The sequence below is a fragment of the Podarcis muralis genome, chromosome 9 (assembly GCF_964188315.1).
Source record: "Podarcis muralis chromosome 9, rPodMur119.hap1.1, whole genome shotgun sequence".
Lineage (NCBI taxonomy): Eukaryota > Metazoa > Chordata > Lepidosauria > Squamata > Lacertidae > Podarcis > Podarcis muralis.
The window spans coordinates 60,087,545-60,110,503 of NC_135663.1; the positions used below are offsets into that span (position 1 = coordinate 60,087,545).

The 22,959-nt window shown below is 44.0% G+C and overlaps 1 protein-coding gene across 5 annotated transcripts in view; it reads left to right on the forward strand.

Moving 5' to 3' along the window:
* Positions 1–800: 800 nt before the first annotated feature.
* SLAIN2 (SLAIN motif family member 2) overlaps positions 801–22,959 on the forward strand; it is a 37,467-nt gene continuing 15,308 nt past the window's right edge. For 3 of the 5 annotated variants that reach the window (XM_028745246.2, XM_028745248.2, XM_028745249.2), the window contains exons 1-5: positions 802–1,380; positions 10,890–11,038; positions 13,413–13,577; positions 15,099–15,260; positions 17,083–17,442. In XM_028745246.2, the coding sequence (XP_028601079.2) occupies positions 905–1,380; positions 10,890–11,038; positions 13,413–13,577; positions 15,099–15,260; positions 17,083–17,442 (1,312 nt within the window). In that variant the 5' untranslated portion in view covers positions 802–904. Of the gene's footprint in view, positions 1,381–10,889; positions 11,039–13,412; positions 13,578–15,098; positions 15,261–17,082; positions 17,443–22,959 lie in introns of all 5 variants that reach the window. The other 2 variants (XM_028745247.2, XM_028745250.2) reach the window with 2 other exon arrangements.

Here is a 22,959-nt window from a genome sequence, read left to right on the forward strand (position 1 = left end):
TACTCCAAGTTGGGGAGGGCACCCTATTTTGTCCCCTCTGTGTGCGCCATATTACCAAAATCCGCCACTGACTAGAGTTGGGATGGGCTGGCCTTGTGGTAAGAGGGAAGAAACTCGGCACATGCTCTGAGACAACCTTATCGCCAATAATAGGAGCAGGTGCCGAGAACGCCTAGGAGTTATTTCTAAATAAATGTGGGTAGGCGCGGGAAGGCACCTTCATGACATTTAAAGTCCGGGGGCGCTTTCCCAGCCGGTAGGGGGGGAAGGCTACGGCTGCCATTAACAGCTCCTTAAGCGGCATCAGCAGCTCGCGGTGTGACTCGAGGACTTTGTACGAGTATGAAATCATCGCCCGCCACTATTGTCCAAGCGCCGCCCTGCGCGCCTCCCTCACGGCTCAGCCCCTCACGGCTCGGCCCGGTCTTCGCGCCTCAAGCCCAGCCAGGCCGCCCGCCGGCCCGAAGCTCGGCGCTGTGGAAGGGAAAGCTCCTCTCTCTCCCCCCCGCCCTCAACACACGGAGAGAACGGAGAGGGAAGGGCGGACATGGCGACGGCCGCCGTCCTCAGGGAGGCCGCGGCCGGATATGCGTGTACGCCTCCCTCCGCTGTGGGCCGCCACCGGCGCAGCTGACTCGGCCCGGCCCAGCCCAGCCCAGCCTGCCGAGCAGGAGCCGAGAGAGGCGAGGCTGCGCTTCCCCGCCCGGCCATGTAGAGGGGGCCCGCCTCGCTTAGGCCAGCTCAGGAGACAGCCGGCCGCCTCAGCGTGAGGGGAAAGAAGGAAGGGGGGGGGGGGGAGCTTCGCCTGACAGAGGGAGGGACGAGAAGGCGGCGGCGGCAGCAGAAGCCGCGCTGCCTTGTGAGGCGAGAGGGTCGCGGGGGTTGGGTGGAGCCGCGGGGCGCCATGGAGGACATTAACTCCAACGTGAACGCCGACGCCGAAGTGCGGAAGCTGCAGGAGCTGGTGAAGAAGCTGGAGAAGCAGAACGAGCAGCTCCGCATTCGCAGCGCCGCCGGGGCTCCGGGAGGCAGCCCCAAACGGCTGCTGGGCAACAACCACGGCGGCGGCGGCGGAGGGTCGGGAGCCTGCACGCCGCCTCTGGCCTCCGCGGCTACCGGCGCCCCGCAGTCGCCTTCGCCGCCGTCGCCCGCCGCCGCTGCCAGGAGCAGCCCTCTGCTGCTGGGGCTCGAGAGCCGCTGCCTCGGCCCCAACAAGGCCGGGCCCAGGCGGCCTCCGCCGAGCGAGGAAGGAGCCGGAGGAATCGGCTCGGAGGTGTCGGGGGGAGCCGGGGAGAACGCCAGCCTCCTGGACGAAGTGGAGCCGCTGAAGCCCGACGAGCTGGAGCGGCTGGCCGGCTGCGGGGAAGACGAGACCGGCTGGTGAGGAGGAGTGGGACGCGGGGCTGGGTTGATTTATTCCGGTTCAAATGCGGTGCCTCCTCCAGCTTGCACGCAGTTGGGCCGCGAAGGCTCCCTGTTTTGCGCTTGGGAGGGTTAGGATCGCACGCTGCCTCTCAGATCGGCGACCCCCCAAGATCGAAGGCCTTGCCTTGCGGGGTCTCCCGGAGGAGAGCCATGGTTCCCGGAGCTGGCGCAGCCCAAGGGGCCCGAGAGAAGCGGCTTCCCTACGGGCTCTTGGCGTGGTTTCTTGCACCTGGGAGGCTCCGCACAAATCTGGGAGTTGCAGACCTTAACCTTCTCTTGGAGGAGAGCCTTGTTTTGGTTCCTTTCTAGGGAAGGGAAGGGAAATCTACCCAATACTCCCGAGGGGTGGAGAATCCCTTTGTCCTTTCTCCAGCAAGCGGCGGCTTCAGGGTACTTTTGTTATAGCAACCCAGAACCACAGCGGCAAAGGACACCCATACAGATTTTTTTTTTGTTGGGCGGTGCACTGGGGATCTTCAGATTTCTAAATGATGAAATCCGGACTTGAGCGTTTAGCGGCCTGCTTCTGTAGTCTCTGAAATATTTCACAAATTCACAAGTCCATAAATTCTCTTATTTCCACACGTTCCAGGGAAAGGGTGGTTAAATCCTTTACTCATGGGCATGCTGTATTACGTGATCTAGGTAACTAGGGATGTGATTCCAGGATCGTAGTAAGGTTTAGTGCTTTGGGCCCCTAAGCTATCTCACTTGAAAAGTTACAGGCATTTCTGCCCTTCCTGAATTGGCGTTCTCATTCTTCTTGAGCGAAGATGCTCGGCATTTCATTTTAGTGAAAAGAATGCTTGAAGCGAACTCAGAATATGCCTGCAAAGGATATGGAAGATAGACCAAGAAGACTGATCAATATTCTTTAAGACTTTTTGAATCCTTTACACACACCCTATATATTTTAGTGATTCCCAAAATGGTGGCTTAGAACTGATAGGTATATGAATGAAATCTCATGGGCAGGCTACCAAAGCAAACTACCTGACTACAAAATACTGTATGATTATCAAAGATCTATGTGCACATGAAATCATGCCTTTTCCCTTTAAAGGAGATGTATGGGATATCTTTCTCCTTTCTTGTGAGCAGTGTAAGCTAAGTTTGTACAGGTTGTCCCCCTCATAATGTGTGGATATACATGCATTTTGCAGTTGTGTACCAAGTTCTTTTATAAGAACCGATCCTTATGCAGTGCAAGAGGGAGTTGCTTCTTCTTAAACAGAAGTATTTTTTAAAACAAAGCTTCAACTTCTGGGGCATCACTTTTATGAAAGGTTTTTGGAGCTAGGCTGCATTATAAAGGAGAACCTTCAGGATTGTGTAGTATATTACAAAAAGAGTTGGTTTATGTTATGTTTGTAAATTGCCTTGAAACACATGTAAAACGTGATTCATAAATTGTGTTGTTTTAATTACTTATCAATTTAGTCATAGCTAAGAGTGGCTTAAAATGAAAATCCAACTAGTTCATTGATTCTTGGGTTCTTTCCAAGCCCCTCCTATTGCAACCTGGTTCATGTAATACTAAGCTTAACCATGGCTTAGCATGAACAAGCAAATGTGTAGATTCCTAGAGACAAGGTTGTGGGCTCTTTGCTTCTCTGCATGTCCTGCCACTGCCACACTGCTGCAAGCAAGGTTGTGGTTTGACTTATTATTTAAGTCCAAACCCAGACTTGTTTATCTTGATCCAGTAAAACTATGACATGCTGTGAAAGTTTGTTCTTTGGTTTTCCACTAGTACTTTATCCGAGTGAGACAAACCATGAGCCTAAGTTCAGACATAATACTGCTAAACCATGGCTTAGCTCGCAGCAGCAGCAAGACCTGTGAAGAAGTGAAGTGACCATGATCTTCTCTCTCAGAACATACATGTTTGTGCTAAGTCATGGTTTGAATTAGCATGGTATGTGAATTGTTCTTGTATGTCTTTATCCAGCCAGGAGACAGTGTAAATCTCCTTCTCCCCTTCCCTCAGCCACTGAAGATTGCTTGTTTTTGAGGGACACTGAAATAACCAGACCTAATTCTGCTCCTGCTGTGTCTTCCTCTTGACCCACATGGCTGTTTCCCCGCCCCTTTTTCCCTTGGACTACCTTACCTGATCAAGAGGGAGATGAACCAGGTGCTATTTATGTCCATTTTGTCATCTTCAATACATTTGAAGTTCTTATTCTCATTTTCTTGAAAATTTCTAGATAATGGTGAATATAATGACAAAGTAGGGAGTACAGGCAACGACCATTTTGCACGTGTTCAAATAATGTAAAGGTGCATCGCCACAAACCCAGAAGTGGCAGGAAAAGTGGGTGGGATGGGGCGGGCCTCTGCATACTCCACAGTCACATGTGTTGACCCAGAATGCAACCCCAGCACAAATCGGAGATTGCCTATAATTCAGATATCTCTCATCTCAGCAGTCTGGTACTGCTGCTGCCGGTGCTTCCGTGATTGCTATGCAGAGTTGTAGGTGTCAATTACTCTGATAAGCATGCCTGACAGTGGTGAGTTTCTGAATGTGAAAACACAAAGATGAGTCTGTAGTCCAGTGGGAGAAAAGGTCCTTGATTCCTGACCTCTCCAGGTAGAGCTGGGAATGTCCCCAGCCTGAAACCTTCATGAACTGCTGCCATTCAGTGTAGAGTACTGGGCTAGGTTGACTGATGGTCTGATTTGGTATAAGGCAACCTTCTTTATTTTTCAACACCAAGAAGTCTTCCTCAGTCATAATAGGCAACAAGTATCCTTGGAAGTATATATTGTACCTGAAATTAGTGCCACCTTTCTTTCTGTGTTGCTTAGACCAAAGCACAGTTTTCGTAAGCAGCATTTATCAGTTTTAATTAATTTAGTCATGTGGACTGCCTGAATGCAAATTGCATTTTTTTGGTATCTTTACCTCATTTCAAACTAATTAAACCACATCACACACATGTGTGTGTATGAGTAGCTTTTCAGGCATACAACTCTGCTGTCCTCTTAAAATACTGCATTCATTTTAAATGGGTACAACCTTCTAATTAGATTGACATGCTTATAGTTGAGGTATTAGAGCAACTGTGCTGTCTCAGTTAACAGCAAAGATGAATCACTAGACTAATTTAGTGATTGTGAAGCAGTTTGTGGGTGAGCTTGTTCTAACTTTATTTTCTAACAAACTCACTATGTTTTGAATGCTCATTGTGAAATGAGCCACTCCAGTGCAAGGCAGATATTTCTCTGACATTTTGACATCTAAGATTGTCTTGTTCCAATGTGCCTTTGACAAGCTTAACTGAAAAGTGTTGGCTCCTCATTTTATGATGTGGCTCTGTTCCATCATTCCTTGTTTTATTTAGGTTATTTATGTAACTTGTTTTATTCTTACATATTAAACTATGCTTGTTAACTGTTTTGGGGTCCCACATTGGAAGAAAAGGTAGCACTGTATATAAATGTAATAAATAAATAAGGCCTGGGAGAGTACAAATGTTTTCACCTGGCATTGAAAAGGTTAACATAGGCCAAAGTTAAGTCTCTCTGGTAAGAGATTTCCAAAAGTGGGATGCTACAACCGAAAAAGCCCTAACACTGATGTTTAACCACGAGAGAGTGAGATGGAACTCCTTGGAAAGAGAGGCATTTTAAATATCTGCCTGTCTTTGAGCACTTCTAGACTAGAAACTAGAAGCTGAAGAATAGGAAGTCATATCTGTAAGAGAAACAGACTTCCCTTGTGGAGATTGCTCTTCTCCTAGGAGGGGGGATGAGCACAAGCCAAGGAGGAATCATGTTGGTAGAGGAGAATGAAATACACTACTACACAGAGCACTCACATTCTTCCTTCACATCACTGAGCATATTGCACTTAGGTCTACTTGCTAGTCAGCTTCTGATATTTCATCAGTCATATTCATTAGCACTATCATCCTATGGGGAAGAACTGTAGAGGATGTTATTTGCTTGAAGTCAATGTCTTCATTGTGCTAACTTCTACACTCTTGACCAAAATCTTTTCTCATACAGAACCGCAAATCCTTGTGGTTGCAGCTGGGGTTGCTTTCACATAGCAGTTTTCTATGGACTCATCGAACATGCATGTTTCTTGCAGTGCCACAGAATAGTGTCTTCATCAAAGTGCCGTCCCATGCTTTCCAATTTATTTATTTTTTAAATAATTTTTATTAAGTTTCATATTACCAAATTAAACACATCAAACCAATTAGTCCAAATTATAACAATACATATCATAGGTACCCCCCACAAAAATTTATAATTTGGAAAACCATGCTTTCCAATTTAATTCGGATTTATTGTTTCAGGAGGTTTATTTCACTTACTGCCTTTTCCGGGTAAACAGTAAAGTCAGGTTAAATAGGAAAATATGGGATGGCATTTGGTTGAGGTCTGTCATCTGTGACACTGCACAAAACCACATGCATTAGCAGCACCAAGTCCATAACCAATTGCCATGTGGGATTTTAACCTAGGTTGGTCTTAGATAAAACTTCTATTGCATGAATGCAATAGTGACTCAGTCTAACACTGTCATGCAGATTGCTCTCAAAGCATGACCTAAGCCTTGGTATCATCACACTAGTAGAAACACCCAAGTAATTGTATTCAAAAGCAAATACTGTCCTTAACTTCTTTGTTTTGATTTTAGTCATCATAAAAAGCAAAACTGAAATATTGGCCTTGCTGTACCACAATGAGCTCGAGGTGATATAAATGGTTCTCCTCCTCCCCATTTCATCCTCACATTATCCTGTGTTTTCGTTGGTGTTGTCTTTTGGGAACTGTTCTGGAAACTTTCTGCTGAAGGAGCAGTAGAGAAATCCCTTAAATATGCCACATAAACATGGGCCCATCCAGGTTTACCTGCTAGTGACTTAAGTTCTGCATAAGCCAGAAATATTATCCATGTTTCAAAATGGCTGTAACATTCCAGATACTAATACAGCATAATGTTACTAAGGAATGGGTGGAAACTTATTACATAAACAGCAAATGATAGGCACTATTACAGTCAACACTGATCCTTCATTGGCAGTGAGGGATAGTTTGGAAATTTAATTGGTCCGTACCATTCGGTGACTTGCAAGTTTTATTTATTTTTACAAGCTGCTATTTAGTTGTATGGCCATGCTGATTCAAAAATACCTTGCAGCAGCACTAGTGTCTATCTTTAAAGACATTTTATAAAGTATGCATTTTTCTGTCATTAATGCAGTCCTCCTTCCCCTTTTACCTGACATAAATGCTCTGGAAATGTTGTTTACCTTTTCTTTGACTCCAGGGTGTTTTCACTCATGATGTAACTAGAAGACATTTGCACCAGCTTGTCAGGTATCACCATCAAACTATGTTATCATCATGCTAAAAAGTATATTGAAAGAAATATTAGCTAGCCAAGAAACTGGATCATTAAAACCCAGTTTAAAGTCTTGAATGTTAATTTTGGGAGGACCCAGGTACAGATTGTAATATACAGTGGTGCCTCGCAAGACGAAAAGAATCCGTTCCGCGATTCTTAGCGGCTTAGCGGTTTAGAAAAAGGGGGGGAAGCGGGGGGGGAATCGCAAGACTAGCAAGACGTTTCGTCTTGCGAAGCAAGCCCATAGGGAAAATCGTCTTGCGAAGCAACTCAAAAACGGAAAACCCTTTCGTCTAGCGGGTTTTCCGTCTTGCGAGGCATTCGTCTTGCGGGGCACCACTGTATGTACCTTTAAAAATAAAAAAAGGAGATGACATTTTTATCGACTAACTACAGTTTAGTGGAAGTGAGTGACTTCCCATTCTGTTGTTTTGGTCTTTAAACAGCTGTAGAAACCCTCAGAGGTTATTTGTATCCGGAAAAAGTTGTGGACAAGGACAGCTTGCTCATCTATTTCCCCACTAACTGCTTTTCCACAGAGGTTTGCTACTCCCAAGATGTTTCCCGGTTGTTGGTTTCAGCCCAATGTTTATTTCACAAACATGGGGCTGGAACCTAGGTAGTAAATTTCAGGATGAAAGTTACTGGCAAGTGAAAGGTTAAGCACTTGTTTGTTTCCCACAGCTTCTTCAAGGACGAAATATCCATCAGGCTAATGTTACACACCTGTGATGTAACACTTAGACCTGGTTAATAGATCACATTAAACCATGGCTTACCATTACATCTGAACACAGCTCAGTGCTTTAACTATGGTTTGTTAGTGAAAATAAGCCAAAGTTTGTTGGCTTACTGACCTTAACTGTGGTTTGGTGTTGCATGTGAGCATGGGGACCATCTTAAGAGTGGTTCATTTCATTACCCTGCCCAAATTTCTCACCAAGCAACAGAGATGCTTGGTAAAAATGCTGGAAAACAAAGAAGTCCTCCTCTCTTCTTGCTGCTGCCTTTCCTAAATCTGATGTAGTGAGGTGACAGCGAAAATAGATGTTTTTGGGTGGGGCATATTATTGCATGCCACCCAAATCTCTGAGCAGTGCAAGATTTCAAGGTTTCCAGGCACTTACCTAGGGTTCATGTTTCTTTTGGAATGAGGCACAGCGGAGACTGTGGAGTCTTTATGATAAATGGTTTACTTACACATCTATACAATCTGAGCCTATGATGGAGAGGTTCATAGTATTAACACCCTAAAAGGGTCATGCTTACCTCATAGCCACAGCCTTAGATTTCAACAAAAATCAAGCATCTCCTAGCTTCCTAGCCTGTCTCCCAGCTTCTAGCTCAAATAACAACATTCAACTCTGGCCTTTTTCTTTCTAACTACCAGCCAGTTGAGGGAGGGGCGGGCACGTATTTTGTATCTGGCACAGAGCCTTTTCCTTTGTTACCTTAGTGGCCCATACTTGGAGGGCCATTACTTCAGCAGGAAGTTAGCATGGCTATTCCAGGAATTGAATCCATGCTGAATTAGAAGGGGGCTCAAGCATACAGCCTACCCCCCTCCCCAAATTCATAACATTATTAACATTTGAATTTATTCATTTATGCTGCAAAGGGTGTAATTAGATTAAACAAAGCCTCATTCTATGGTTTATCTTTCTGTGCCAGTATTTGGAGCCCTCAGTATATTGAGGAAGTCTATTTAATGGTGTAATTTAGCTCCTAATATGATCCTGTCACTTTTATAATTGGTATTAATCACCAATATATTCTTCGAAGTTAGCTCAGATACGTGTGTGTCTGACTCTCTACCTAACTAGTTAAATGTTTGAGGGTTCATTGCTGGGAAGTTCCGGCTTTTACTTAATGAGATTTTATGTGGCTTTTTCTGTTTAAGCTGCTTTCATATAAATGTTCCAGATTAAAAGTTTGAAGCTGTAAGAGGCCCAAATATAGTTTCTGTGCTCCATTTTTAGCAGGTTATGAAGACTTGATGCATGCAGTGCTTAGTGTTGTAGCTACTGCTTGGTTTATTGTTTCGTTTTTGACTAGTTAAAATCATATTTCACAGATGTAAATATTTGGGTTTACAGCATGTTGGGCTGTTTCTAGACTTGCACATGTGGAAGTCCTATCTGTGCAGTATAGCTTTTCTCACCACCTTCTCCCTCTTCCACCCCCTAACTCCCTCTCCTGAGCAGGGGGGGTAGGGACATTTGGGACTTGCATGTGATGTGGCATAAGGGGAGCTCCATTAACACATTCCGCCTCAACTCATTTTAGCCATTTCCTAACTTCCTGCTTAGGGACGCGGGTGGCGCTGTGGGTAAAAGCCTCAGCGTCTAGGGCTTACCGATCAAAAGGTCGCGGTTCGAATCCCCGCGGCGGGGTGCGCTCCCGCTGCTCGGTCCCAGCGCCTGCCAACCTAGCAGTTCGGAAGCACCCCCGGGTGCAAGTAGATAAATAGGGACCGCTTACCAGCGGGAAGGTAAACGGCGTTCCGTGTGCTGCGCTGGCTCGCCAGATGCAGCTTTGTCACGCTGGCCACGTGACCCGGAAGTGTCTCCGGACAGCGCTGGCCCCTGGCCTCTTGAGTGAGATGGGCGCACAACCCCAGAGTCTGTCAAGACTGGCCTGTACCGGCAGGGGTACCTTTACCTTTACCTTTAACTTCCTGCTGTACCATCTCAAACCACCTCCCATGCCATTCCTGATAATTTCCTAAGCCTCAGGAGAGACTTGGGGGCTGGGGGGTGCTAGAGGCAGCAGCAGGAAGAAGAAGCAGGCAGGGAAGCCCTGTGATGTGAACAGATTCTTGCTTATGTTTGGAATCCACATTTTCTTCATTCAAATTTGAGCTCATTTACACACACACACACACACACACACACACACACTTGAAGCTGAAGATCAAATCTGCTTGTTCTCATCCATACCAGTGGGTGTTCCCTTCTGCCTTTATCCCTGCATTCCAAATTGTTGATTCAAATACGTAAATCTGACAAAAAACGGCTGTGTGTTCATGAATTAGCAGAGCAGTTTGCACACCTTTTTTTTAAAAAAAAAAAAAATGTGCCCACCTAGGAATTGCACAGTAGCTCACACATGGGAATTTCCAGTTCCATACAAATTTGGTATGTCGTCAGTTTACCTTATGTTCAGTTCTAAAACAGCAATTATTTCCCTTTCCAAAACAGTAGGATGGTTGTGGGAGAAATCCATGCAGTGAAATCAAGGGAATGAAGCAGGGAGATCTGGAGAAATAATGGTTTTCCTGTATTGCACAGATCTGATTGTTGTTGATTTTAAAAAACCAAAACCACAACAAAGGTGGGGCTTCCAGGAAATAGCCCCCCCTCCCCCGGTGGGACAGAACTGACATTAAGGAGATAAGGTATATAAAAAGAAAAGGTAAAGGACCCCTGGACGGTTAAGTGCAGTAAAGGCGACTATCAGGTGCAGTGCGCATCTTGCTTTCAGGCCAAGGGAGCTGGTGTTTGTCCACAGACAGCTCTCCGGGTCTTGTGGCCAGCATGACTAAACCGCTACTGGCCCACGGACCATAGTGACGGAAGTCAGAGCGCACGGAACACCATTTACCTTCCCACCACAGTGGTACCTATTTATCTACTTGCACTGGTGTGCTTTTGAGCTGCTAGGTTGGCAGAAGCAACAGGAGCTCACCTTGTCACGCGGATTCGAACCACCAACCTTCCAGTCAGCAAGCCCAAGAGGCTCAGTGGTTTAGACCCCAGTGCCACCCGCTTTTTTTAAGGCAGCTAGAGGTGCTGAAATCTGGACATTGTGTTGGAATGGGAATTTTCCTTATTTATATTATCATTTGAGGCCATGGTTTCGAGAGAGCAGGGATAACCTACCACAATCTGATACACATTTTCTTGCTTACATTCCTATTGTCATTCAGTAGTGTGTCTGCTGTTGGTTATTCACCTGTTGACTTGTTATCAGGAGTACTGAGGAAAGCACAGTACTTGACCTGTGTTCCCTTCTTAAAGGAAGAAAAATCATGCAAGTTCCAAGATTTTAATTTATGTATTTTCATTTAATATTGTGGTGTTTCTGTCTTCATTAGGTTGTATGCTTCGCCAAAGAAGAAAGTGACTCCATTGCATAAATGTATTAGCCCACTGGTTTGGTGCAGACAGATATTGGATTATCCAACTCCAGATATTGAATGTGCTAAAAAATCATTGATCCATAGGCTTGAACAGACAATGTCAGGTGAGTTTGTGAATAAGTGTTGTACTAATAAAATATACAAAATAATATCAGAACTTGATTTTTTAAAATAGTTATGATCTTGTGAGAGTTAGTTTTAAATTCAGTTGACTTCAGGGGGAATATATACAGTGGTGCCCCGCAAGACGAATGCCTCGCAAGACGGAAAACCCGCTAGACGAAAGGGTTTTCCGTTTTGGAGGCGCTTCGCAAAACGAATTTCCCTATGGGCTTCCTTTGCAAGATGACAGCCCATAGGGAAATCTCCGGGACAGCGGGGAAGCGCAGCGCGTCTTCCCCACTGTCCTCAGACCTCCACCCGCCGCCCGGCTTCGGAAGGCTCCTCCGAAGCCGGGCGGCGGGGCGGGAACGCCTCCCCCCGCCGCCCGGCTTCGGAACGATGCTCCGAAGCCAGGCGGCGGGGCCGCGAAGCCTGGGCGCGCTGATCTCAGCGCGCGCAGGCTTCGGCATGCTGGCAACTCTCCGCAAGCAGCCGGAGCGCTCCCGCTGCTTGCGGAGAGGTCCGCGAAGCCTGTCCAGGACAGCTTTTGAAGGCAGGCGGGGGGGAGCAAAGACTTTCGCCCCCCGCCCGCCTTCAGAAGAGGTCCTGGACCTCTTCTGAAGGCGGGCGGGGGGCGAAAGTCTTTGCTCCCCCCTGCCTGCCTTCCCGGGAGAGCGGAGAAAGGCAGCGCGTTTCTCCGCTGTCCCGGACGGCTTTTGAAGGCAGGCAGGGGGAGCAAAGACTTTCGCCCCCCGTCCGCCTTCAGAAGAGGTCCTGGATGCTCCGAAGCCGGGCGGCGGGGCCGCGAAGCCTGGGCGCGCTGATCTCAGCGCGCGCAGGCTTCGGCATGCTGGCAACTCTCCGCAAGCAGCCGGAGCGCTCCCGCTGCTTGCGGAGAGGTCCGCGAAGCCTGTCCAGGACAGCTTTTGAAGGCAGGCGGGGGGGAGCAAAGACTTTCGCCCCCCACCCGCCTTCAGAAGAGGTCCTGGACCTCTTCTGAAGGCGGGCGGGGGGCGAAAGTCTTTGCTCCCCCCTGCCTGCCTTCCCGGGAGAGCGGAGAAAAGCAGCGCGTTTCTCCGCTGTCCTGGACGGCTTTTGAAGGCAGGCGGGGGGAGCAAAGACTCCCCCCCCCCCGTCCACCTTCAGAAGAGGTCCTAGACCTCTTCTGAAGGCGGGCGGGGGGCAAAAGTCTTTGTCCCCCCTGCCTGCCTTCCCGGGGGCTTTTAAATCGCCCCGGACAGCGGAGAAGTCCTCCGCTGTCCCGGGTTTTTTTTAAAATGCTGGGGGTGGGAAGAAAAGCCCTTGTCCCCCCCCCCCCAGCCTTCAGAAGAGGTTGGGGGACAGACTGTCCCCGGACCTGGTCTGAAGGCGGTTTCCCTAGGAACGCATTAATTGATTTTCACGGGAAACCGTGCATCGCAAGACGAAAAACTCGCAAGACGAAGAGACTTGTGGAACGAATTAATTTCGTCTTGCGAGGCACCACTGTACTTGAAGTACTCGTAGTAATGTAAAATTTCTGGAAAATTTTCCAGGTTAAAAAAAACAAAAACAAGTATAGTTTATTTAGAAAAAAATTACAAATGGAATCTTTTTTTAAAGTTTTTGTTACAAATGGAGCTGTAGGGTGCTGAAGCATACGAAACCTAGCATTTCTGTGGTTTTGCCAGTTTATGAGGAGCAGGCAAAAAACAATAAAACCAAAATGACCAACATCATAGTTAAAAATATATTATTTGCTCTGAAAAATTTCTCTCTTAGCTGTTACTATTGGTTTGTTACTTCATATTTGCCAACATATTTGCCATGGACTTCTAAAAACCGAAGGTTTGCCCAGATTGAAACAAGCTTCTGTACTTTCATATGTCAGTTTATTTCTTTATCTGGTGCTTCCAAACATAGACCAGTTTATTTCACATGCTGCAGAAGATGAATCTGGAGTACGTAAAAAAGCAAGAGGGGTTGGGAGCTGTGTTGTGAAAACCACCATGTTGCAGGAGGGAGACACTTGCCAGAATCTCAGATTGCATTCATTTTCTAAATTTGCTAAATAAGTGAAGATGTTCTATACATGAAAGTACCTTTCTAATATCAAGCTTCTTGATTTTCCTTATGAAAATGGTTGAAACCTCATTGGCCCAGGACCCTTAATTGTGACATTAAAGGAGGGGAAAGAATTAAGGGTTCAACTGTTCAAACTGAAGTATTTAGTTCAGTACTTTTTATTTATTCCATTTTCCTTTGATCCTCCTCCACTGAGCTCAGAATGGTTTGTGGTTCTTTTAATACTACATGAGATTAAGACTTACAGCCTTATGACATTTAAAGTAAACAATTAGCACTGGAACACTGTTTTCCGCCCTCTCTTTTATACAGCTCTCAAGAGACACAGCCTTTATAGTAATCCGTTCAGCACTGTCAATTATGCAAACTCCTATAGTCCAAATTCTGGCAGTCCCTACAGCAGTAGCTTCAACTCTCCTTCCTCCACACCAGTGAAACCTCCTTTAGTAAAACAGCTCATACTTCCTGGAAACTCAGGTAAGGGTCTCAAAAATAATGATCAGATTGTAAAACAACTGTGTAATTCCTGTTTTGCTTTATTCTTGCAATATATAAGGCTACCTTAGACCACAACAAGTGGTCCCTTCCATATGGCCAGAAAGACAGCTTGGACAACATTTATTTAAATCATATTTTTGTGTTCCATGCTATTGCTATTTCTGAACAACTATGGTCAGTTTCAAAACGTGCCACCTTCAACCCATGAGCTATGAAGATCACTTGTTTAAACTAAACTGTAGTTGGTGATAAACCATGGTCCTGAGTTTGGATGCACTAATAAGGCAACTTTAAAGGAAATTGAAAGTAAATTTTGCATAAGCTGCTGTCTGGCCACATGAGAGGAGAGGGAAGGAGGGAATGCTTGAATTCATTGTTCTCTTTGGCTTGTTCCACTTCATGCAAATTGTGTGCAAGATATGTGGATGTGAGTACTATGATTCTAAGGTGAGCCATGAACTTCCTACAAACCTGAACATGTCCACACCCAACATTCCAGAGACAGTACAAATGTGTTCTAGGTGGGTCACACTATTTCTTTTATTTGGGCAAGGGGTGGGGTATTTGATTCTTACAAATTCATTCTTCTAAAACCCTGGAAGCATAATTTTGAATTATCATTTTTGTGACTGGATGCCCAGATCCAAGTTAGGGGCAAGTACTCTTTGGTGAGAGAACCTTGGCAGAGATTTAAAATCACAAAATATGCAGCATGGTAAAGCTGTATATCATTCTCTTAAAATATGTCTAAGTTCCTTCCAAAGTTCCCGCTTCTGTAGCACAGAAAAAGACCACACGTCTGGTAAATTTAAAACAGCTTAATTACAATTTCTCCAGAGGTCAGATTATGTGCTTTTCCATACAGCTTTCAGAAAACACAGGCAGCAAAACTTGGCTTCATTACAGTGGTGAAAGTTTCTAAATTATTGGTTCAGGAATACAAGAAAGGCTTGTTAGAGCCATGTGGTCTTGAGTTTGGAGCAACCAGCTCACACCTCTTTAAAGGCTGCACTTCTCAGGTAGACTGAAGGTGAACAATAGGTTTGATTACCTTCCCCCCAACCTAGTTAAGGCTGGCAGGACAGTTTACTCTGTGGTTATCCCATGGTTTTGTCTTTACTTAATATCAAGGAATGGAGTGTAAATTAATGGAACCTGAATACACTTTCAGAATGGTGAATCGAGTTGAATTGAAGCCTGAATTGATTACATAAATTAATGGCACTGTAAAAACATTTCAGTGTTTCATCCAACTTAATTCTGTTTCTTCAGTGACAGTTCAGTGAAGTCTTCTTCATCTACACTAAGCAAGGTTAATGCCATTTGACTCATTGTAAATTGATCTGCACCTAAACAAAGGAAAAGCGAATTTGTGGGTCAGTTAGCTTAAGTTGCTTTTTCTAGCACAGTCCCACCCCCCACCAATTAAATTACTGAGACAAGTAATATAGTACAAAACAGCTTTAGATTTTTTTTCTTATTTTTTTCCTTTTCTTACAGGTCATTACAAAAATTCAGCAGATAGAAATCCTCCGTTGAGCCCACAATCCTCTATAGATAGTGAATTAAGTGCTTCAGAAATGGATGAAGATTCAATTGGTTCAAATTACAAACTAAATGACTTAACAGATGTGCAAATTTTAGCACGGATGCAAGAGGAAAGTAAGTATGCTTGTGGGTCATTTCAGTCACCAATCTTGACTTAGATTTTTGGAGAACTGATTCTTGCTCTTCATTTCGTATGAAATGTATATGTATCATAATCCATAAAGTTATTATCTGAGCTGTCCTAATGTCTACCTATTTCAGAGACTGAGCAGAGGAAAGTGAGGGACATTGGAAACAAATAGGCCAAGAAAATATTTTTTGGGGTGTGTGGAAACAACATCATCTAGTGTGAATGGCCACTTAGACCGAGAGCTCCAACCCTGACTGCCACATACATAGGTTTCAATCCCAAAAATCTGGATTCCTGCTTTCTTTGATTTATCACTGTCAGACATGTGATGGGCTTTCCACTGATGCAAGAATGGTTCCTAACTGCATTTTTTAAAGCAAGGAATCTCTGAAGGTGGGGCAGATCCTTTGAAAGAGACATCTATCATGGCAGGAAAGGTGGAATACCCAAAGGGGCAGGTGGAGTTGAATCTGCCAGTGCATAACCGGGAGCCTTAAAGTGCACTCCTGGCTGTGCATTTGTATTGACAGCAAATCTCCTTTGCTAATAAGCTGATAGGTGCTGATTTCAACACACACTGAGATTTGCTGTATTCCCTGAGAACTCTGTAGCACACCTGATCCCAGCAGAAAGCAGAGCTTGGAGTCAGCACTTTCCCACAGATATGCACGGACTTCAAGTTCTACTTTTTTGCTGAGATCAGTTGGCTTTGGAGTCCACAGTCAGCCAATCACAGCAGAGAAGCAGAGCTTGAAGTCAAAGCTAATTGTCAGAAACATCTTGGTTTTAATTTTCTTTCTGGCACAGCTTGTCATGCTACAAAGGAAAGATGGGTCACTCGATGGTATAGTAACAGTGTTAAAATGGCCTACCAAGGGTGGAAGAATGCAGGATTGGCCCACTGGCCAGATCCAATTTCTTACTCCTCCCTTCAGCAGTCTGAATTATTCTTGACTGATCCACCTGTCTTCCAGCCACTGACATGCATGCCCTGGTCACATCCAAATTGGACTATTGTAACACACATTACATAGGACTTCTTCTGCAAATAATTTGGAAATATTAGGTCGTGCAAAATATGGTGGCCAGATTAATTACTGGATCTGATTTACCTTATCACATCACCCCAGTTTTGTTTCAGCTGCACTGGTTTCCAGTTCATTATTGGACAAAATCCAGTTTCAGTTGTCCCTCTCTTTTAAATCATGTGAGCTAAGAAGGCCTTTTTATTTTACTGAGTTTTTAATTTGGGTTAAACTACTTACTCCTGATTTTATGCAGAATTGTTTTACATTACTCTTGGTGTCAGTAATGAAAACTGATGTTAGTTATTTGAACAGTTTAGTTTTGTTGTTTGAACTGTCCTTGCGGTATTTTTTATTTTTTGTAAGCAGATTTTGGTTTATTTTATGAAGAAAAGCAGGAAATAAAATTTTAAAATAAATAATTTCCAAGTTAGATGCCCGTCTTCCTTTGAGGAAGAGAAGCTCTTTGTTTATACAGTGGTACCTCGGGTTAAGAATTCGTTCCGGAGGTCCATTATTAACCTGAAACTATTCTTAACCTGAAGCACCATTTTAGCTAATGGGGCCTCCCGCTGCCGCCGCGCTGCCGTAGAACGATTTCTGTTCTCATCCTGAAGCAAAGTTCTTAACCTGAAGCACTATTTCTGGGTTAGTGGAGTGTGTAACTTGAAGCGGATGTAAACCGAGGTACCACTGTACTAACTTAGAGTGACTTCAGAATCAAATGGGATCAGACAAGCAAGTAGAACTTGAGTTCAGACAGTGTCCTTACTGTTGTTAGGTCTCCGGCAAGAATATGCAGCTACTGCTTCTCGGCGTAGTTCCGGCTCTTCGTGCAGTTCTATGAGGCGAGGTACATTTAGCGACCAGGAACTTGATGCGCAGAGCTTAGAAGATGAAGAAGACAGCTGCCATCATGCGGTGCACCCGGCTGTTAATCGGTTCTCTCCATCACCACGCAATTCACCGCGGCCTTCACCAAAGCAGTCCCCACGGAATTCTCCTCGCTCTCGATCACCTGCCAGAGGGATGGAGTACAGCAGAGTGTCACCTCAGCCTATGATTACCCGTTTGCAGCAGCCTCGTCTTTCACTTCAAGGCCATCCCACAGATTTACAGACTAGCAATGTCAAAAACGAAGGTAAAGGGCTTGGTCTCGAATTTTGTGTGTTGAGCGCCCTAGGAAGTTGCGCGGTAGGTAGTATTTAAAACCAACTAAACGGTGTGGCATTTCTGCTGAATCTGCTGAGAATCATGCAAGAACATGTAGAATAAGCATCTTGACCATTCTTTTCATTAGGGCGACTCAATAAGCTTAGAAAGTAATTGAGCTAATTGAGTTTCAGGTAGATATAGATGATTGTCATTCTGTGGCTGCTTAGTTTTCAAATTTCTCTAGTGCTGAGCAGTTTATCAGAAAGGCAGAATATCTAGAAGAAGAGTGACACAAAACCAATGCAAATATAAAATATTTACTACACATAAAACGGCAAAATAAGCACGGTTTATGTGATAAAAGACAAAAACAAGCAACAGAATGACAGATAAATAGAAAGTCTGGGTTGGAACGCTTTAGCAAAGAAAAACACACACAAATGCTTCCCTAAAATGCTGTTTTCAAACTAGATGACAGAATGAGACCTAGCTGGGCTTACCTGTGGAAGGAATACTACATGATTGATGTCAGATCTGAAAAGGACCTGCCCCTTGCATTCAGTCATTAGCCTGGTCCACCCTCAACATGAAACCACCTTTTAAAATAAACTTTGGTTTAATGCACAGAAGTACTTGCTTCTCTCTTGCTTTTGACAGTGCCATGCATGGAAGGAAACGAGCTTGAAGCAAGACATTTTGGCTTGTTGTGACATGCAAAACTGGACTGGTTTTTTCTTCTGTAAACAAAACCGCAAAATGAAGCTAAGGCTTTTTCTTGGCTTACTGTTTATGGTTTATGTGGACAAAACAAATCACAAGCCCAGGTTCACATCAAGACAACCCAGATCTGGGCTTGTTTTCTCCCCTCCCGCTGCACAGTCAGGAGTAGGAGAGGAGCAAGGTGCTTAAGTACGTTAAAGGTAAAGGGACCCCTGACCATTAGGTCCAGTCGTGGCCGACTCTGGGGTTGCGGCGCTCATCTCGCTTTATTGGCCAAGGGAGCCGGCGTACAGCTTCCGGGTCATGGGGCCAGCATGACTAAGCCGCTTCTGGCGAACCAGAGCAGCACACAGAAACGCCGTTTACCTTCCCACCGGAGCGATACCTATTTATCTACTTGCACTTTGACGTGCTTTCAAACTGCTAAGTTGGCAGGAGCAGGGACCAAGCAATGGGAGCTCACCCTGTCACGGGGATTCAAGCCGCCAACCTTCTGATCGGCAAGTCCTTTTAACCCACAGCGCCACCCGCTTCCCTTTTAAGTACATTAAACCGTAGTTAATACTAAACTACAGTTTAGTATTAACTAACACAAACTACAGTTTAGTATTAGAACATACGAAAGAAAAGTATATATTTTCAAGCAGGGATGGTGAACCATTGTCTGCCTAGAGGCTGTAATCTCTTCTAGGCCACATGACTGTGGGTGGGGATAGAAGCCCAAGTGGGTAGAGTAATAAATACTATTTTTACCTTTATACAATAGGCTTGTTTACACATACTTCCCTCTCTGGACTCCATCCAGACAAGCAGGATTCATTATTAGAGTTCAAGGATACCTTCTAGCAAGGCACAAACATTCAAGGAGGATGCAAAACATGGCCAGTGAAGGGTTTGGCGCTCCTGAGAGTGTCCTGGCCCTGAGGTTCCCCACCCGTGAATTAAAGCAACAAGTTCAACATATGCTTGGCTTTTGGCTGATCTAACATATGGAAAACATTGCATGAGGATTTAAATAAGGCAGCTTAATTTGATTCTTAAAACTCTGTTTCTAACATCTGGAAATGTAGAAGTTAAACTTGCGGGAGGAACATGCGCATTCTAGTATGGTCGGTTTTACAAAATACAATAATAAGATTCTAAAAAAACACACATTCCTGACATTTTTCTAGTAACAAAGTTTCTCAAGTCATTTTCTCCAAAGGACACAATAAAATAAATATTGGTTAGATAGAGCTGTCTGTGTATGTTCCCCAAACCATAAGTTCATTACAGAAGAAATAGGTCGCCAAGAAGTTTGTTGCGTCAGCATTTCCATTTTAAAGGATGTTACCATTTTGAATGGAGTTTGACGAGGTATGTAGAACCGGCACTTGCTTGATGATCACTCAACTTGGCTTCTCACTTATTACGGAGAGCTCTACCCTGAGCCTGTGCTAGGAGATTCCACAAACAATATTTGGCAGTGTTATTTTTCTGTTGTTGTTGGATGTTCCTGTTCCTCAGCTTTTCAATTGCTTTCGATATCTCGAGGCATGCCTTCAGATATCGTGCATTGCAAACTCTGCTTTGTAGAAGGGGAGGGGTAAGACCAGTTCACTATATAGTAAGTTTGCCTGTAAATGGATCCATTAACACAGCTCTTTAAAGCTTCCATGTTCCTGTTCACTCCCTTCAGTTCCTTGTTTTTAAAGCTTTGAGTTCTGTACATCCTCTGCATCACAATCCTTGCTAATGCTGCCATAGCTGAATTGCATGTTCTTTAGGACCTATGTTCAGGGCACAGCCTTAGAAATTGAGGCCTGGTGAAGGCAGGTGGGTTATTTTGTCTTGTCCTCCCAGCACCTTTAGCCATGCCCATTAGTTATCAGTCATTTGTTTTTTCTTTAAATAATCAAAAGATTATTTGGTCCTGTGGCTATGTACAAATGTTACCTTTTCCCCAAAGCTTGAAGGTTATAAAATATAGAAACGTTATTGTTCACAATACACACGTTCTCTCCCTGTGGTATCTGTCTAAACAGGTTTTGCCACTATCACCTGCACATGCCCTAAGCCCAGAATGGGTCAACTTTATAAAATGTAACAGAAGTCCTCTTGCAGACGTCCGGTAGAAAAGAATGTACAATTCTCAGAGGGGAGGCATGTGCTTTGACACTGGCACCTTGCTAACCTTTTCCTTGCACATACTGGTTAAAGTCTCCAGCTTATGGAGAAGGTTTCTATTCCACTTTCTGCACTGAGATTCTACTTCATCCTTTTGCAATCCGCTCTTTGCAATCATTATCAAATGTGCTGCCTGCTATTGACTGTTCAGGGTGGGTAGAATAGGGAGCCAGAAAGAAAACCGAGATGGACTCTAGAAAGGTGAGTAGCAGCACTGGTGCTGAGGCCCAAGATCAGGTTGTGATGTGTTGAACGGGGAGGGGAGGCAGGTAATTGTATTCCTGTTCTGCAGAGTTCATCAAAGCATGTGGTCAGTGCCATGTTTGCTCGTTGCACCTTGTGGCTCTTGACACTCCTGATATAGCAAAAGTAATAGCGTGGCTGGAAAAAACAAAGCTTTCCCTCATTTCTTTTCACGTTCTCCTAGCATATCCCATGCTTTCTTGCATGCGCATATACCCATGCACCATGCTGCTGGTTGAAAGAAATGGACAATTCTGAAATCTGGTTCAGACAATCGTCTGTTTCCTTCTCCCAAGTCTGACTAGACAGTGCATTTCCTCGGTACAAATGAAAATGCATGTTGCTGCTACATTTTTTACTTTGGTTCAAGAAATGCCTAATGTTCTCAATGCTGAGTTAAGGGCCCTCGTCTGCTTTCTACAGTAGTGGACTTGGGAGCTAGGGAAAAGCTGACTGCTGCTACAGTTGTCTGTCCATAGAGATATCAGAGTGTCCATGGTGATGCTGCCCCACATTTCTCTGATAGTGCGCTGCTGCTGTAAAAGGCTATAGCTTGTGTGGCAAGGGACCCTGTCCAGTTCTTTCCTACACTATAACAGTACAACTGCATGTGGTGGGAGTCCATCTGCAGGGGTGGAATTTACTTTTATATATGTTAGGCAAATAAATGAAGCTTCTGAAATCTATTTCTGGTATAATTTTTGGACAGGATGAACCAAGCTTCTTTGAACAGTCCTGCTAATCTTTTCTTTCCCCCTTACTTGCATTATTTTTCTTGCTTTTGAACTTTTCCATTTGTTTCTCCTATATTGCCCTCAAAAGCAGGGACACACCAACAACCAACAAGAAATTTTGCTATCTGTCTTAAAGAAATCCCACAAAGTAGATGGGAAATGGGTGTGCCACACATGAAAACTTGTGGAATCAAATGTATTTGAATGATTTAAATCGTAAGGAGACAGACATGCCTCCAAAGCAGCCAAGGGAGCTTGACTTCTTTATTCCCAAGTCTGTTAAATTTAAGAGGTCATTCAAGGAAGTTGTTGAATGTTATGTCTGCCCACAGTCTTACGTCTAATTCCATGGCTTTATTTTACTTAGTTGGCCAGTAACGGTTGACTTTTTCAATGTTCTGATGACCAATTCAGCACATAGCCAGAGACTATTCTACATACTCAAATTTGCACTTCAATTTACTTTCCAAGAATTTTCAGACATAGGGATATAGTTGTGCACTGTTCACTTTAATGTAAAACAATCACAACAACAATTAGAAGAATCTGCCTTTTGGAGAAAGCAAAAGTTAACGTAAACCAATATTTAAAAAATCCATGTAGTAGCACCTTAGAAACCAACTAAGTTAGTTATTGGTATGAGCTTTCGTGTGCACGCACACTTCTTACCAATAACTAACTTAGTTGGTCTAAGGTGCTACTGGAAGGAATTTTTTAAAAAAATTTCGACTACATCAAACCAACACGGCTACCTGCCTGTAACTATAAACCTATATGCACTGTTGTTTTGAAAACATGTTTCCTTTTAGGAAAAAGTCAGAAAAGAATATAACTATGCTTGTTGAATGGTCCTTTCAAATGTGAATCTTACCTAAATGTTAACCATAAATATCATGAAGAATCAAAGTGCAGATTGATTAGATACAACCATAAAGTTGATTAGCACGAGCAAAGACTTTAATGTCTATGTTAAGTTGAAACTAAAATAATGTTAATTTATTGGATTCTTCATGTCTAAACTCTGATTTCATTTGAGGACAGTAGAACCTCTCTCATAATTTTAATGTGGTTCTTAAATAATAGTTTTATGTCATTGTGAAGGTGAATATTAGTGATATCTCTGCATGGTGGGACTTGTAAAACCTGAAATTTTCCAGTGAAGTCCCATTTAGCTGATAAAGCAAGATGCATTGTATTTTTTAATATTGTAAGCCACTTTGTGGAAGATTTCTTCAAAAAGCAGAGTATAAATCAGATAGATAGATAGATAAAATGTTTGTTTACTTTCCCAAAACAACAGTGACATATGTTTTATGTGCAAAAAGATATTCTTTGTCGGACATATTTCTTTCCTTGCCTCTCCTTTCATTGGTCATATTCTCATGAAATAACTGTCATGAGCAAATGATGGTGGGGAGAAGATGAAAGGGCAGGCCCTGACCTATCTACAGGGAGTCTGCATGCATACTACTGTATGTGTTTGGGGCTTTCTTGGTACAGTGGTGCCTCGCAAGACGAAATTAATTCGTTCCGCGAGTTTTGTCGTCTAGCGATTTTTTTCGTCTTGCGAAGCACGGTGTCGGGAAAGTTTTGGGAAAGCTTCAAAAATCACCAAAGTCTTTAAAAACCTCAAAAAAGGC